General features: G+C 38.9%; 2 protein-coding genes across 6 annotated transcripts in view; one reads left to right on the forward strand and one right to left on the reverse strand.

The window, feature by feature from the left end:
- Window positions 1-8,825, reverse strand: part of ELP4 (elongator acetyltransferase complex subunit 4) — a 276,483-nt gene extending 267,658 nt beyond the window's left edge. For both annotated transcript variants that reach the window (XM_062198049.1, XM_062198050.1), the window contains exon 1: window positions 8,587-8,825. In XM_062198049.1, coding sequence (XP_062054033.1) covers window positions 8,587-8,809 — 223 coding nt within the window. In that variant the 5' untranslated portion in view covers window positions 8,810-8,825. The remainder of the gene's footprint in view (window positions 1-8,586) is intronic.
- A 151-nt stretch (window positions 8,826-8,976) lies between these two features.
- IMMP1L (inner mitochondrial membrane peptidase subunit 1) overlaps window positions 8,977-18,179 on the forward strand; it is an 80,311-nt gene continuing 71,108 nt past the window's right edge. Inside the window, exon 1 of one of the 4 annotated variants that reach the window (XM_062196362.1) lies at window positions 8,977-9,017. The gene's annotated coding sequence lies outside the window, so the exon portion shown is untranslated. Of the gene's footprint in view, window positions 9,077-18,179 lie in introns of all 4 variants that reach the window. The other 3 variants (XM_062196366.1, XM_062196363.1, XM_062196367.1) reach the window with 3 other exon arrangements.

An 18,179-nucleotide genomic window follows, 5' to 3' on the forward strand; every position in this document is an offset into this window, starting at 1 on the left:
AATGTGGCTATTTTTTTCCTTTCAAACAAAAAAGGATATAATCACAAAACATTTTCAATATTACTAAAATTATTCTTTATTTATAAACAAAACACATGCTTATCAAAAATGGATAGAAATGTTTAAATAATGATTAATTTAAAAGAAAACTTAAAATTGTGGGGCAATAGAAGACAATGTTACCAGATTTTGTTTTTGTCTATGCACAAAACTGTGAGAGAAATAATTAGAAACCAGCAACGAATTTTCTGCCAAAACATTTTGTTGTTACAGACATCAGGTAGAATAATTTAGTATGAAAATTTCCTTTCATGGTGCGTATTTTTTTCCTAGGAAATAAGCATATTTCAAATAATCTGAAATCCAGTAACACATATGCACCCAGAATAACACGCATCATGTGGCTTATGATTTATGGTGAGACTTGAAATCAATTTTATGATGATACAAGCAATCTTTCCTTTCCAGACAAGGAAGTAAAGAACAGAAAATAGTTGTACATTTCCATACTAATGTAGCAGTGGATTTAGATTAAGATTCAATATATATTTTAATTTATAATTTAGATAATTTCTTCCATTACAGCATTTAATGCTATACCAGATCTAAACGGGATAATTTCAACCATCTTTCAGATGAAAAAATTAACATAACCTGAAATAAATATGATGAGGAATCATATGGGATCAAAATGTTTAATTTCAAAATTGAGTAACACTCAGACAAGCACTAAGTTTGTAATACATTTTGAACATTTTACATCACACTTTTTTTAAGTCTTCCATCTGCTGGTTCACTCCCCAGATGGCCACAATGGCTGGACCTGCACTGATCCAAAGCCAGGAGCCAGGAGCTTCTTCTGGGTCTCTCACTTGGGTGCAGGGACCCAAGAACTTGAGCCATCTTCTACCACTTTCCCAAGACATAGCAGAGTGCTGGATTGGAAGTGGGGCAGTTGGGACTTGAACCGGAGCCCATATAGGATGCCAGTACTGCAGGTGTTGGTTTTATCCGCTATGCCACAGTGCAGGCCCCTACGTCACACTTTTGAAATTCCTTACTTTCCCTTACATGGAAAAATAAATATTAATTGTCTAATTGCTACCTTTTATTTGTTAAAGGAGATAAAATAATATAAGCATATAAGACATTGCAGTGTCTAGGCTAGAGCAGGAACACTTACTCCATTTCATGGAATGAAGTGTTGCCGAATTCTAGAATTGAAAATAAAGCCAATTAAGATCTTTAAACTAAATTGTTGTAATTTCATCCTTTGCATACCTATGCTAAATCCACTTTACTGAAATTCTGTGTTCAGACATATATTTTCCCAACTAGAATCTGAACTTCTTTAGGGAGGAGCAATTTTGGGAGAATCATTTTTGTCTTCCTATGACCTAATGTAGAGATTGGTATTTTAAAGAACATAGCTTGGTTTTATTAACTTAATAAATGAATTTCAAATTTTTTAAAAAACTTCAGTTGTGGGGCTCATGCCGTGGCTTACTTGGTTAATTCTCCACCTGCAGCGCCGACATCCCATATGGGCGCCGGTTCTAGTCCCAGCTGCTCCTCTTCCAGTCCAGCTCTCTGCTATGGCCTGGGAAAGCAGCAGAAGATGGCCCAAGATGGCCAAGATGGCCCTTGCACCCGCGTGGGAGACCCAGAGAAGCTCTTGGCTCCTGCCTTCAGATTGGCGCAGCTCCAGCCGTTGTGGCCATCTGGGGAGTGAACCAACGGAAGGAAGACCTTTCTCTCTGTCTCTCCCTCTCACTGTCTGTAATTCCACCTCTCAAATAAATAAATAAATAAAAATCTTAAAAAAAAAAATGAAAAACAAAACAAAAAAAAGTTCAGTGGCTTTATTTCCTATGGGTAGAATTTAGGTATCTTATCTAGCCTTATATTTATGTTTATCATGTGCCCTCATATTAAGCAAAGTATTATACAAACTGGTAGTTTTCTGTAAGAATGATCCAAACAACTCTGTGTTATGGATAATTCAAACACAACTCAAAATTTTAAAAATTCAATGTGAATTAAAATTCTACTGTGTGAGGATAGACATTCAGCCTAATTAACATCCTCAGGAACCAGGTAGATGGCCCACATCAGAATATTTGGGTTCAACCATTGGTTCTGCGTTGGCTCCTGATTCCAGTTTTCTGCTAACACAGACTCAGGAAAGCAGCAATGACCGCTTAAACTACTAAGTTCCTGTCATCCATTTGGGAGACCTGGACTGAGTGCCTGGCTTTACTAGTTTTGGCTATTGTGGGCCTTTGGGGAGAGAACCAAAGGGGATCTCACTGTCATATTGCTTCTTGAATAAACAAGATTTAAAGCAACTCTAATATGTAGAAAGCTTTTAGCACGTTAACACAATCAGGACAAAGTCAACCAAATTAATATTTTTTCAGGACTTCTCTTACACTACGCTAAACTTTTCTTTTTTTCCTAATGAACTCTATTATGTAAATTCACTAGATCCAAATTTAGATTGGCTCTGATAAAGGTTGGTTATTTTGACAGGTTGTCATGTTATTAACTAATTTAAAGCTTTTTAAAATCAAGCCTTTTATGGTGAGCATTGTGGTTAAGCCTCCACCTGCAGTGCTGGCTTCCCAAACAGGTGCCAGTTCGAGTCTCGGCTGCTGCACTTCCAATCCAGTTCTCAGCTCATGCACCTGGGAAAGCAGCAACAGATGACCCAAGTGCTTGGGGTCCTATACCCATGTGGGAGACCCAGATGAAGCTCCTGGCTTTGGTCTGACCCAGCTCTGGCCATTGTGGACATTTGAGCGGTGAAAGATCTGTCAGTGCCTCTCTCCTGCTCTGCCTTTCAAATAAATAAATAAGTCTTTAAAAAAACAGAAAATATTAAGCTTTTTATCCTATGTGTATGAAGTGAAATAATCTGACATATATACATTTATAGTAGCAAAACTCCTCTATTCTTTCAAGCTTGATTTCAGTGGCCTTCTATTCTGTAATGACCTTCTATTTCTGTAAAAAAAACAAAAACAAACAAAAAAAAAAAACAAAAAAAAAAAACCACACACACACACACACACAAAAACCTTTGCAAAAGCTATTTTGATATACTATGGTTCTAGCTGTATTTTAAACTGGGAAGGTTGAGTACATTCATAATGACACATTTACCCATAAATACGTTAAGTAAAAAGAAAGAACCAAACACAACAGAATATATTGACATATTTCTTGAAATCTTGCTTTAAAATCCTTAGAAATAATTCATAGTAATTTAAGTTCAAAAGCAGCAAAAACTTCACAGTAACAGTTCCTAATTAAAAGAGAATTTGTTTTCCCATAATAGTCCACTAATACATTTTACACAGAAATCAAGAGGTAAGAAAGTTAAGAAAGAAGCAACCTCCTCTTCCCTTTCATCCTAACATTGAAAAATCACCAACACAACTTTACAGGTTGCTATATAAACAAACTCCTGACTTCACTTTCAGAACCCTTTAAAGATACTCTCAAGCTTGATATTTTAAAGCAGTAATTTCATCAAGAGTCTATGTCTTAAAAATTTTAAAATTTACTTTAGAGAGACAGAGGCAGACAGAAAGTGAATCTTCCACAAATATCTGCAACAGCCAGGCTGGAGCAGGATAGAGCTGTGATCTAGGGACTCAGGACTGAGCCATTGCCTGTTGCCTCTGGGCTGTGCATTAGCAGGTGTCTGGAATGAGAAGCGGAGCCAGGACTTGAACTCAGGTACTGTTATGTGATACAGGCACCCCAAAAAGCTTCCTGCAACAATTGACTGCCCCAAGATTCTGTCTTTAAAAATCATAAGCTTCTCATTTTGTCTTAAAGCCAGAAAAAAACTAATATTTAAGAAAGCAGTATCAGGTGCTGGCGCTGCGGTGTAGTATGCTAGGCCTCCTCCTGCAGCATTGGCATCCCATGTGGATGCTGGTTCATATCCTGGCCACTCCACTTCAGATCAAGCTCCTTTTTGATGGCCTGGGAAAGCAGTGGAAGATGGCCCAAGTGCTTGGGTCCCTGCACCCATATGGGAGATCCAGAATAAACTCCTGGCTTTGGATCTGCTCAGTACTGGCCATTGTGGCCATTTGGGGATTGAACCAGGGGATGTTCCTCTCTTTCTGTAACTCTGTTCTTCAAATACATAAATGTTAAATCTTAAAAAAAATATATATATATATATATATATATCAGAAAATTAGAGATCTTGTGTATGCCAATATCTACCTTTCTTTCTTTTCTTTTCTTTTTTTTTTTGACAGACAGAGTGGACAGTGAGAGAGAGACAGAGAGAGAGAAAGGTCTTCCTTTTGCCGTTGGTTCACCCCCCAGTGGCTGCTGCGGACGGCACATCGCGCTGATCTGTAGCCAAGAGCCAGGTGCTTCTCCTGGTCTCCCATGCGGGTGCAGGGCCCAAGCACTCCACTGCCTTCCTGGGCCATAGCAGAAAGCTGGCCTGGAAGAGGGGCAACCCGGACAGAATCCGGCGCCCCAACCGGGACTAGAACCCGGTGTGCCGGCGCTGCAAGGCAGAGGATTAGCCTATTGAGCTGCGGCGCTGGCCCCAATATCTACCTTTCTTATGATTTTTAAAATATGGAATGATGGACTTTTGTTATTTTAATTCATGTGAGGAGTAGAAAATTCAATCTTCATTTCCAAGAAAAAAATCTCTAATTTGGTCATAAATTTTGGGTAACCAAGGTCAATTAATATACTAGAATATGAAGGTCCAAAGGTGATATCTTATTTGTGAAGAAGAGCAATTGTATTTTTCTAAATTAAGAAAATAAAAAGGAAAAGTAACAAAGGAAAGTTAATATTGATTTACACTAGTCATTTTCTAGAGCTTGATATAAAGAAATAATTATATGTAAAATTATAAAGGGATTTGGGAAAAATGCAATTGAGAAAAACTATTTCATAGTCTTTTCATGGTTCACAGCAATATCTTCAAATTATATCTCAAATTATAGTTTCCATTAATAAGTCTGCTATTTTTTCTTCATTAAGCATTATGAAGTATGTTAACTCTTGACTGTGACACACTATTGGCTGGGCAAATATGGAAATCAAAATATAAACAATGAACGGTAATAACAGTTCCTTATGTTAAACCACATGTAAAAGTTTTAAATAGCAATACAAAGGAACAAGTTAAATTTTCCCTCAGCGTACATCTACCTGTTATCAGTTACTAAAATAACGGGGCCGGTGTTACTGTGCAGAGGTTAAGCCACTGTAGGAGACCCCCATCTCATCTCAGAGAGCCTGGGTTCATGTCCTGGCTCCTCTTCTGATCCAATCCTACTGCTTCCTGATAATGCACCCTGGAAGGCAGCAAATGATGGCTCAAGGACTCAAGAATCTGCCACCCATGTGGGAGAGCCAGATGGAATTCTGAGCTCCTGGCTTTGGTCTGATCCAGCTTTAGCTGTTGCAAGCATTTGGGAGTGAACCAGTATATGGGAGATCTCTCTTTTTCTGTGTGTTTCAAATAGAAACAGTTAAAAACAATAAAGTACTAAAGCCAGGATTATGTCATCCCACACCACTAAGATTTAGTAGGATAAAGGAAAGAAGTCCACCATATCAGTATTTTCTTTTTGGGCTCAATGTTAAATGGCAGCTACCCCTCAACTTTATTCCGAAGTATTCTACCTGGTACATTATTTACCTCAAATCCCTGTCATCCTCTTAACTATCAAAATACCTTAACAGCACAGGGGTTAAGCTAACAAGAATGCAAAGTTCTCCCTTTTTTCAAATATTGTTTTGGAGGATGAGGCTGGGGGATAATTCTTCCAGATTAAACACATGGTCCTAAAATGGACTGTACCTTACATCCTAGGGAAAAGGAAAAATAAAGATATTCTGTTAGAATAATTTACTTGCTATATGTTTCTTTGGTAGTTCTTGTAGGAAAAGAAATGGAATATCTGTCTAACCAAGTTCCTATCCTTTTCCAAAATACAACTGTGTTACTTATACATAGTGCCCTCAAATAACATAACTGTTCTGGAGGGGCAAGGTTGAGAACCTGAGTTAGGAAATCTATAAGCTTGAAAATATTAAATGTAGCCAACTTGGGAAATGTATGTCAAAACCTAATAATAAAGCTTTCAGCATGAAAATATTTAATATGATTACATCATGTTTTAAAAAGGCAGATTATGGAAAACTTCAAATTCTTAAAACAGAGCCAGAAATGGGAGTATGAATAACATTTAAAACCTTGAATGGTGTCTTTCTAATATATTTTGCATCTAGGCTTCAAATTACAATGATGTCACAGAGGTAGTAGCAAAATGGTACTGCACTTGTTACACACCAACCTTTTATTTTTAGGCAAATCACAATGGCATATATAGTCTTATCACTAGTATCAGAACATCCTACTTTCATTCCTTTTTGTCACAATATGGTCATATTAGGCTTGTCACAATCTGCATCAATAACATGTCAGAGCAACAATACACTCTGAGTTGCTTTTACTCATGTGTATACACATTAGCAGCCAAAAGTTTCACTTCCCAAGAATGCTTTAATGAAAAACAAATGCAAAGTGTTTGCTCCCCAGGACCATACAAGACAGAAAATCAAAATACAAGAATGTCAGTAATAAGTTAACAACTAAAATACTCCTGGACATATTTATTTTTCTAAATATGTACACATGTAAGAAATATCGCTAAGATTTAGCAAAAGTTTGTTACAGTCAAATACTAGAGTCTTCCACCTGCAAGCCAGTTTAAACTATTTTCCAAGTTTATATCTCTGTAGAAGGTACTTTAAAAGTTAGAACATTAATCTTAAATTCAATAAAGTGTCAAGACCCCCTGAAAACAGCTCTCAAAATTTTGAGACAGCTGCAACATAATGCAGAGAGCACTAACTTTGGAGCCTAAAGTCACTAATGGTTACTAATTTTGTGACTGCTTGTATCATCTCATTTTGGAGTCTATTTTCGGAGATCACACATATAACATTATTTTACCATGTCTTTTGTGTGTGTTTTTTTCCCTACATGTTATTTTTCTTTCAATCAAGAACTTATTTAGAACCTACTAAGATTCAGAAACTATGCAGGGCACACTCTTTTATTCTTATGAGAAACTGAGGCAAAATGCAAGAAATGTGATCTATTCATTTGGACACTCTTAGTACTAAGTGGAAGAAGTTACATATCCCTGTTGAATTACAAAATATAGATATACAAGTGTAAGAAATAGGAATAGCTTCCCATGTGTAGGTTTAAATATAGACTGATACCAACTGAGTCCCACAAGGAACTAACCAGATATTTTGCTAACTAGATATTTTGAATCATTTCTGTTTATAGCACACTATTACTCAGAAGGACACAAATTTGAAAAAACTAAGAGGAAATACTTAATTTTTGTAGAAATAACCAGGATCCAGTTAGAACATGAAATAACAGAATCAAGAAGCCATATTCTTGCTCATAGGCTGCTTGTCTTGTTATTTGTTCCTCTGCACTAAACCTATTTGAAAAGCCTGTCTCAGGGGAAAAATTACAGAGAAAAAAATGTCAAGTGAAGTACAAGAACAAGCAACGGCAGTTGCAATACTTCCCGAACGTGTAGAAGATTTAACAGACACATATTACAGGCTATGAAAAAAGTTCTCAAATGTCAACACAGACAAGTTTTAATAAGCAGCGTTCAGATAGAAATAAACTAATCAACAAGGTTTACTAACGGCAGATTTGTCCAATTGAATTTGGTCAACCCTTTCAAAATTAACATTTATGAAGCAAGCATATTCTTCAGCAGCCTTCTCATGGAAAATTCCAGAGACTGCAAAAGAAAGCTTAATAGCAGGCTTCTTTCCCTCGTTAAAATGTGAATGAAATGCAAACATGTCATTTGCGGCATGAACAAGCAAGCAATCTTGGGAAGCAAAATATATACAGCAAAAATAACAAATATATATATATATATGCATATATTTAATGCAGACAAGACTATCTAAATAACTAGAACAGGCTTTTAACATCCATTATCTTAAGCCAGTATGTTTTCATATTTAGAACCAGGAGATGAGTAGCCTGGCGATAAAAAAGGAGAAAATTATTTTCTCAGCATTTTCTAATGAAGCCCTTCACAAGGAATTAAAAAAAAAATACACAAAAAGTTTTGTAGATTAGGCCAAACCGTGAGCTACCCGGAGTTGACAGCGTGTACGCAAGGGACCAGGAGGAGATCCCACCTGAACGCCAATCTGTGTCTTTGCATCAGTGCTTCCCCTCGGGGTACAAGCACTTCAGGGTAAACGCACGGAGGCATCCTGTCGCAATCTGGAAAGGGGCCGGTGGGCAAAGGAGGAAAATAGAGAGCGCGGACACCAAAAACGGGCTTAGTTAACAGCGTTCAGACGTCTCCATGCAACCTTTCCTCCCCTCCATCACCGTCAGCCCAGACTATAATACTCTTCACGTCCGAAGGTTGACGGAGGTCACAGAGACATGTGGGGTCACAGTAACTCCCCGACAGGTCCCCTCCCTCAGTTTTCCCTGGATTGAGCCCATCTCAGTTCCGAACCGACCTAAGAGCTGGTCCAGGGCTGGCAGCCCGGTTGACACCAGCAGCTGTCCATTCCGTACCGACGGTCGCGTGCCTGCAATGGACACCAGTCGAGGGCCGCCGCTGTCAGTGCCGCTGGCTCTAGGACCCCTCCTCTGGAAACTGGTGACGTTGCTCTTGCTGGCTGCCGCCGCCATAGACTCAGTACCCCCGGCACCAGCGCCGCAGGTTGCCATTGCCGCCATGTTGCAGCCTCCCGCATTGACCCAATAGGAACTCTGGGAACTCAGGCAGCCGGCCTGTCAGAGCCAGTTCTAAACACCCGCCCCCTCGCTCCTAACTTGGCTCTCGTGGCCAATAGAACTCAGGCGTCTCTCCCGAGTTAACCAATCGCAAGGCGTATTGCTGAAAAGTGCGCAGTACGTAAGGACGGCGGACTTCTGCTGGGCCCAGGTGAGAAAGGCCCACCCGAGTCCTGGGTGAGGGTTTTCTGGGGTTTCCTGGGGCCAGAGGTGGGTAATAGCTTTCTTCTCGGGTTGCGTGCCGTCATTCACGTGGAGTTAAAAAGTTCGTGAAGCGAAAAACCTTCAGGTCTTACCGAGGAGCTGGTACTTGTCCCCTTTTCTGATAGTGAAGAGATACTTTCCCCTCCCTCTTTCTCTTGTGATTGCTAAGGCACAGTTCACTCCGCATTTTTCCCCCCTGAGGTCTTTTCCCGAAGGGTCGAGTTACATCCAAAGGATTGGGACGTTTACTTTAAGGAGTTGCCTGCTGAGCGTGTGGGCTTAGTTCTTCAGTACCTTGGTGGGTGGTTTGGCTTTAGACCTTAGAGCGGAAACTCTTGAACTTGGAGGCAGTTTGGGTTTTTTTTGTGTCTTGCAAGATATACCTCTCGGACAATTCTACGTGAGCAGCTTTCTTGAATTTTAATTAGTGCTCCCAGAAGTCTTGGAACGTCTTTCCAGGATCAGTGTGAATGACAAGTGTTACTCTGACAACCTTGTTCACACATTTAATTGTCGTTTGCTGTTAAAGCAGCTGCAAAAAACAAAAAATACTTAGGTTTCTACACCCTCCCGCTCAAAAAAAAACTGATAGAAGAATTAGATGTTTTCATACTTTAGTTTTCTGGTGATTTGTGATCTCTAAATGGAAGCTTTTAAAATTAAAGATTAATTTTATATGTGGAAAAATTTAGAGCCATGTTTTTGGATTTAAAATTTTCTGAAATTGAGTTGAGGGTGGGATGGGTAAGTGATTTTTAAAGGCATTCGAGACTGGCAAATATTATATAAAGTTCTCACAAATTTTGCCTGCACATCTGTGTTATTATCTCAGTGATCTCATACTTTTTTTTAAAGATTTGTTTTTATTTATTTGAAAGTCAGAATTACAGAGAGAGGTAGAGAGAGAGAAAGAGGTCTTCCATCCACTGGTTCACTCCCCAAATGGCCACAACAGCCGGAGCTGAGCTGATCTGAAGCCAGCTGATCTGAGCTTCTTCTGGGTCTCCCACGCTTGTGCAGGGACTCAAGCACTTGGTCCATCTTCTACTGCTTTCCCAGGCCACAGCAGAGAGCTGGATTGGAAGAGGAGCAGCCAGGACTCGAACTGGTGCCCATATGGGATGCCGACACTTCAGGCCAGGACTTTAACCCACTGTGCCACAGCATCAGCCCCTCTCTGATGCTTTTTAATACATCCATACCTCGGTGAAATTCTTGCCATTGAATTGTTTTAAATCTCATTGATCTGTTGAAAGCTTTTGTCTGATTCCTTTGGATAAATTGGAATTAGTATCGCTAAATGGCGACTGGTGAATTTTTTCATTTTGGGAGTTTTTTTTTTTTTTTTTTTTTAATTTTTGACAGGCAGAGTGGACAGTGAGAGAGAGAGACAGAGAGAAAGGTCTTCCTTTTGCCATTGGTTCACCCTCCAATGGCCGCCGCGGTAGGTGCGCTGCGGCCAGCGCACCGTGCTGATCCGATGGCAGGAGCCAGGTGCTTCTCCTGGTCTCCCATGGGGTGCAGGGCCCAAGGACTTGGGCCATCCTCCACTGCCTTCCCTGGCCACAGCAGAGAGCTGGCCTGGAAGAGGGGCAACCGGCACAGGATCAGTGCCCCGACCGGGACTAGAACCCGGTGTGCCGGCGCCGCAAGGCGGAGGATTAGCCTAGTGAGCCACGGCGCCGGCTTGGGAGTTTTTTAAACAACCATATTCAGAAGACAAAAACACCTTGCCATTTAATAGTATTTTCTTTGATCAAGGTTGCTTTTATTTAAAATCTTTCACCAATATAAATCTTAGTAAAATTGCTGTTCAGTGATTACTGTTTGCTTAGATCTTGTCATTTCAGATCCATAGTAATAAAAATGGTCTCATCTGGGGGAGGTAAGATTAATGTACTGAAAATGAATACATTGAATAGTATGTTCAAAATTTGTCCTATAGTAAATAACCACTAAATTACAACTAGGAAGACCAAAACAAAAAGTAGAAAAACAGTACAAATCCCATAGAAACTTCTTGTGTATTCTTGATGTAGTGAAAACTTTGAAATGCCACAAGTAATTTTATAAGCTAATTTACTACATATTCTCCTACTTCTGACTGTATTACTTAACCTTTAACTTTTCTTAAGGTGATGGTAATGGTGCTTTATTTGCTTATTACTAGAACTGAGGAATTATTTTCCAATTTTGTCTGTAATTTGGGCAGCATGACATGTACACAACAAGACATTCATGAAATAAGGATTTACCTCTGGTATAACACTATCTTAGAATACATTTTTTTTTTTTTTAACAAAGACAAAACCTTTGCTTCCAAGTGATCCCAAGTATTTTGACTTGCCTGCATATAGTAGAGTTGAATATAGACCATTAGAATAAATAAAATATTTGTGTAAAGCAAGAGTTAAAAGACTCTGTTTAGGTGTGCTGTTAACTATTTATTGAGTATGCACTAAGTTCTGGGAGGAGTGCTAAGAGCTGAGGTAATAGGAGGAAAAAAATACTTGGTCTCTGCTTTCCTAGCGTTCACAGTTGGGGGAGGTGGACCTGTAAATGGTTTAATAATGTAAACTACAAGTGATCTGGAGGGGGGGGGGGACTTGGACAGTTTCTGCTGAGCAAGAACTTTATTCTGAGTTTTCAAAGATGTAGAAGATGAAAGCATTAAGGAAAGTGAAATCCATTGTGGAGAATGGTATGGCTGCACCTTCAATACATCTTCTTTCATGCTTCTATGCAGGTAGTTCTCATGATTGGTATGGAATGCTAACAGGAGACTAGAGAAGTTAGGCAAAAGTGTGGTAGTTTTTTTTTTTTAAGGTGTGGTTTTTTTGTTTCTTAATGGAAATCATTGAATATTTTAAAGTAAAAGAATGACGATGATCATATTTGCTGTTTATGGAATGGCTAAAAGTGTGCTAAAAGAAAATGAAGTGGCTACAGGTGTGACTGGGATTAACAAAACTGATAAATACACAGATTTCTATAGGTGTAAGTGGTAAAAGTTGAGAGAAGGAATCAAGGGTGACTAAAAGTTTCCACCTGGAGCAGTTTTGTGGCTTGTTGAGGATGAATATAAAGAAGGAGCCACAGAATTTGTAGTTCTGATGTTTTAGGGGAAGGAGATCATAAATTGAGGTTTTCATCTGTTTTGAACATATTTAATTTGAGGTTGCCGTGGAATAATCAAGTACAGGCATCTCATACATTGTAGCCTATGTGAGAGAGAGATTTGAAGTTAAAAGCAGATTGAAATCATTAAATACATAGTGGCAGTTTATCCCAAGGAAATAGTTAAACTTACCAAGAAATATTTGCTTTAGAATGAGAAGAGAAAAAGAATGGTAAATAAACTTTGGAGAACATCAACATTTGACAGCTAGACAATAAAAATAATTGTTTATTTGTGCCTGTTAAAGGCAGGTTTCTCAGAGTAGGAAACTTACAAGTCAAATAATTGTTTTTAGAAGTGAATAGTACATGAAGTTGAGTATTCCATAAAAGTAGACCATTTTACCTTTTAGAAAGCCTTACTGCAAAGGGTAGCAGAGGGAGATGACAAGGATTTGAGGGTATTAGAAACAGATTCCGACAACTGGTAAAGGACCTGAATGAGGAGTCCAGTACATTGGCCCGGGATTAGTCTTTGAAGGGAAGATTCACTGACTAAAAAATATAAATAAGAAAGTTTTTTCTTTTCTTTTCAACCATTAAATCTTGGGGTCTCCAATAAGATCATTTTGTCTTTTCATTTCAAATTGCTCTAACCTCATGATTTCAGTTACCCCTTGTATACCAATGACTAACATAATTGTAGTCCAGATTGCTTTTTCTAACCTCTAGAATCATGTATCTAGGTACTTTCCCTGCATCTTGGATGTCTTTAATGGAACTTCAAATTCATAATGCCCCCTAACTGAACGTCTTTTATCTCAATAAATGATATAACCAACTGTAGAATTTATTGTTTACTCCAAGGAACCTCACTAAACTCACTTCTCTCATGCTTCATTCTACCATATCTAGTCCATTAGACCCTTGGAATTAACTTCTTAATTGATTTTCTAAATTTCTTGTTATCTAATAGACTGTATACAGTTAGCAGTATGATTTTCTTTAATAACTTTTGCCATTTTATGTTTTTATAAGCATTTCTTTCAACATATTTTCTAATTTTTGCTTTGATTTTCCTTTTGTTCTATTTTTATGACATACATGACTTCAGGACAAATGGGTACTTACATTCATTCTAATTTTAGTTATTTTTAAGTATGATTCAAAATCAGAGGACTTAAAAAAAAAAGTAACAAAGCATTGTAAGGGCACATTTGAATTAACAGTTAAGATACTGGATAAGACCTCTGTGCCCTATATCAGAATGCCTGGGTTTGATTCCCTGTTCCTGACTATATTTTCCTGCTATTGGAGTCCCTGGGAGACAGCAGTGATGGCTCAGGTAATTAGTCTTTGGCTCCTAGCCTGGGCCATTGGAGGCATTTAGGGAGTGAACCAGGAGATTGGAGATTGATAGCTCTCTCTCAAATAAATAAATTAAATTTTAAAAAAATTACAAAAGAAACTGTTGTATAAACTCATACCTCAGATTGTCTGGTATAAAGGGGTATATGTGTTAAGTAGTAAACATGCTTTGATTTAAAGGAGTTTATCAAGTAATGAGAAGCAATTGGGGCCTGTGTTATGGTATAGCGATTTAAGCCACTACTTGTGATATTCCATATCAGAGTATCAATTGCAGTCCTGGCTGCTCCACTTCCTATTCATCTTCTTGCTCATATGCCTGGGAAGGCAGTGGATGATGGCCCAAGTATTTGGGCCCACATAGGAGACCCAAATGGAGTTCCAGCTCCTTGCTTTGCCTAACGCAGCGCTGACTGTTGTGGGCATTTGGGTATTGAACCAGTAGATAGAAGATTCCACTCCCTCTCCCTCTTCCTATGCCTGTCTCTCCCTCTCTGCCTTTCAAATAAACAAATCTTAAAAAAAAAAAAAATTAATGAAATGTTTTAGTGATTAAACACTAAAATTTTAGTGGTAAAAGGAAAAGAAATTCCAGAGCCAGAATGGCCCAGCTTTGTATATATTTCAGTCTTGGATTCCTCTGTATTTGCATGTGGCCCATGTGAGAAATTAAATAACAGCTAACTGCTATTCTTTTCATGTGTCAACTCAGATCTCATAGATATAAAGCTACAAAAGCATATGTGATATTCTGATTATCATGGACATTTCTGCAGAGATGTGGTCAATTCCCCTTCAGCTTAAATAATTATGGGAACCTAGGAATAGGCCGAGTTTTCAAACTATTCCATCTGACACTTCTTACATCTATGGGTTTTGCCTGGAGAGTCCTACAATAAAGCTCTTTTCTGAAGAAATATATAATTCTTGGATCAATGGAATAATATTAGCAGAGAGCAGTATATTATTTTTATTGTACTTTCCCAGCTTATATGAATATGTTTTATGTTTATGGTTATTCTTTGGTAGGATAAGAGGAAAATTAGAGATCTTAACAAACCTTTTCAACATTAACTCAGTATCAAATTGGATCCATCTATTACACACTTAAAGAATTCTTGTTCTGTATTAATATTCTCTCTTTGAATTATGCTTTTTAGAAGACAGTTTATTCTTATTTTAAGATTTGATAGCATTGATTACATTCTTCATGTTGAATTCTTTTATAATCTCTTCCATATCTAAGATGATATGTAATTTTTCATTTTTAATGTGAGATCTTTGAATTTTCTCTCACTTCACATTATTTTTCTGATTAACTTTGAAAATTAAAAATATCCATTTTAGTGCTGTTATAGAATGAGATCTTAGATTCATGTATTAATCATTTTCATTTCCTTTTTTAAAAAAAAGATTTATTTATTTATTTGGAAGGCACAGTTAACAGAGAGAGAAAGAGGTCTTCTATCTGCTGGTTCACTCCCCAGATGGCTGCAATGGATGGAGCTGGGCTTGTCTGAAGCCAGGAGCCAGGAGATACCTCCGAGTCTCCCACGTGGGTGCAGGAGCCCAAGCACATGAACCGTCCTCTGCTGCTTTTCCAGGCCATTAGCAGGGAGCTGAATTGGAAATGGAGTAGCCAGTACTTGATCTGGCACCCATTTGGGATGCCAGTGCCACCAGCAGCAGTTTTACTTGCCATACCACAGTGCAGGCCCCTTTCATTTTTATTTCTAGTGTTACTAATTTCTGAAATTATTTCTTCTTCATGCTTCACTTATGTTTTGTTTTTCCCTGTAACACTTTTTATAGCAATAATAAAAATGAAGTTCCAGTAACCAATTATAGTAATTTTCATGTGAGCCATATCCTGCGGAACTTCATGTGTTGTTGGGAATATCCTGTATCCATGTTGTCCTGTACTATAGCAATTACGTACTTGCGGTGATTGAGCACTTGAAATGTGATGGATATGACCGAGGAACTGAACATTTATCTTGTTTAATTTTAATTGTTAAATAGTACTATAGTTTGGATGTAATTTGTCCCCCAAAGGTTCATGTGCTAGCAAGCCTAGTTTTATGTGGTGGTGTTGAGACTGATGAACCCTTAAGAGACAGGGCCTGTGGAAAGTGTCCTTGGAAGCAGTCACTTGAGGATTGTGTTCTGGGTGGTGAAATAATTCACCAGAGCAGTCAGAATGACTAGAGTTAGATTTATTGAACACACTGCAAACAGCATGGCAGGCAGAACAGCTAAAATTCTATCTATTGCTGCCATAAACTGAAAGGGAACAGTGGGGCTGGCGCCGCGGCTTACTTGGCTAATCTTACACTTGCGGCGCCAGTACCCAGGTTCTAGTCCCAGTTGGGTCACCGGATTCTGTCCCGGTTGCTCCTCTTCCAGGCCAGCTCTCTGCTGTGGCCCGGGAAGGCAGTGGAGGATGGCCCAGGTCCTTGGGCCCTGCACTGGTATGGGAAGCACCTGGCTCCTGGCTTCGGATCAGTGCAACGTGCCGGCCGTAGCATGCCGGCTGTAGCAGCCATTTGGGGGGTGAACCAACGGAAAAGGAAGACTTTTCTCTCTGTCTCTCTCTCTCACTAACTCTGCCTGTCAAAAAAAGAAAAAAAAGAATCTTTGAATCCTCTGTGTATCCCACATTTAGAAAAAAAAAAGGGAACAGTGGATAGTCAGGACAGCTAGAAAATGACTACTGTGTGGGCTAAACCCAAGAGGTATGCTTATAACTGCATACCTTCTTAGTGAGTTTTTCTTATGATCCAGTAGGGTTCCCAGGTATGCGATTTGCATTTCTGAGCATAGCTGGGGAGCCCATACTGCCCTTAGCTTTGTGCTTTCTCTGTGCTCTGGGGCAATCCTCCACAAAAGATAATGAAGCCCCCTGGTTTCATGAATGGATTAACGCTGCTCTTAAGGAGTGGATTGGGTTTCCCAAGAGTGCTTAGCTCTCTTGAGAGTAGTGGATTGTGATAAAGCAAGGCCACCCCTTGTTCTTGACTCTGATTTCCATGGCCACTTCCCTTTCTGTTCTTCTGCCATGCTGGATGGAATCAGGCAGCCCTTGCTGGCGCACCAGCTCCATGCTGCTTGAACTTTACAACCACAACAGTTGTGAGCAAAGTAAAACTCTTTAGTTTATAAAATATTCAGGTATTTCCTGAATATGTTCAGGTATTTCCTTATAGCAACACAGAATAAACAGCTACATGTGGCTAGCTGCTATGATATTAAACTGCACAGCTCTACTTCAAGATTTGACAAGCTTTTTCTATTAAAGACCAAATAGTAAATATTTTAGGCTTTATAGTTCCTGCGGTGTCTGTTGTAACTATTCAACACTGCTGTAGTAGCACAAAAGCAGCCACTGGCTACATTTAAATGAATGCACATGACAATGTCCCATTTAAACTAAAATTATTAACACAGAGAGTCTGTTGAATCTGGCTCATAGGCTCAAGTTTGATGACCTGTCCTCTGGATCAAAGATATATCTAGGGTTCTATGTATTTTGATTTCTTTTGTTCTGTAGTTTCTGGATTCTTTCAGTTCTTTTTACTTTGTGTGTATGTGTGTTGGAGGGGTGAATTTTTCAAGAGCAGAAAGAAGTCTATCTTTCTGCAGCTTTTTCCCCTGTAGTTCTTCAACTTTTCTTACAGTTTTTTTTATGTGTTTTATGTACTGGGGGAGGTGGTGGCAGACAAGCATTCCATTTTAAATCTTTAAAAACTCTGTTCTTTTAATTCTACTCTTTCATCTCTTTCAAATATCTCTTTTTTGTTGTTGTTTATTTGTTTTTGGAAGCAGTATTTTACATTGTTTTTGAAGATGTTAAATAGAATTTGTTTCTTCCTGAATTACTACTGATTTCTCCAGGGTTGCTTGTTCTAGTTGGTTATTTTCATCATGTTTGCATTTCCTTTCATGTTGGTGATCTGTGGTTGTCCATGTTGATGAAAAACAAGTTGAATAATACAGTTAACTGGAATTACTTTTCTCTTTTTTTATTTCCCCTTAATGGAGAAAAAGATTGACAGTTTCAGGTCAGTAGGACAGAATTATTAGTGTACTTTGCTTCCAGGTGGATATACAGGGACAAAGCAGACTGGTTGAGTCTTTGTCTAATAGCAGATATTTCACTGTGGGTTTGATTTGCATATCTCAGATAATTATCAGTGTTGAACAACTTTTCCTGGGCTTTTTTGCCATTGTGTACATCATCTTTGAAGAAATGTTTTTTTAAAGATTTATTTGTTTATTTGAAAGTCATAGTTATACACAGAGAGAAGGGGAGGTAGAGAGAGAGAGAGAGAGAAAGGTCTTCCATCCGCTGGTTCACTCCCCAACTGGCCACAATGGCTGGAGTTGCACCAATCTGAAGCCAGGAGCCAGGAGCTTCTTCCGGGTCTCCCATGTGGTTACAGGGGCCTAACGACTTGGGCCGTCTTCTGCTGCTTTCCCAGGCCATCGCGGAGAGCTGGATTGGAAGTGGAACAGCTGGGACTCAAACCTGCGCCCATATGGGATGCTGGCCCTGCAGGCAGTGGCTTTACCCGCTACGCCACAGCGCCAGCCTCTGAACAAATATCTTTTCACATTCTTTGTC

The sequence above is a fragment of the Lepus europaeus genome, chromosome 7 (genome assembly GCF_033115175.1).
Source record: "Lepus europaeus isolate LE1 chromosome 7, mLepTim1.pri, whole genome shotgun sequence".
Lineage (NCBI taxonomy): Eukaryota > Metazoa > Chordata > Mammalia > Lagomorpha > Leporidae > Lepus > Lepus europaeus.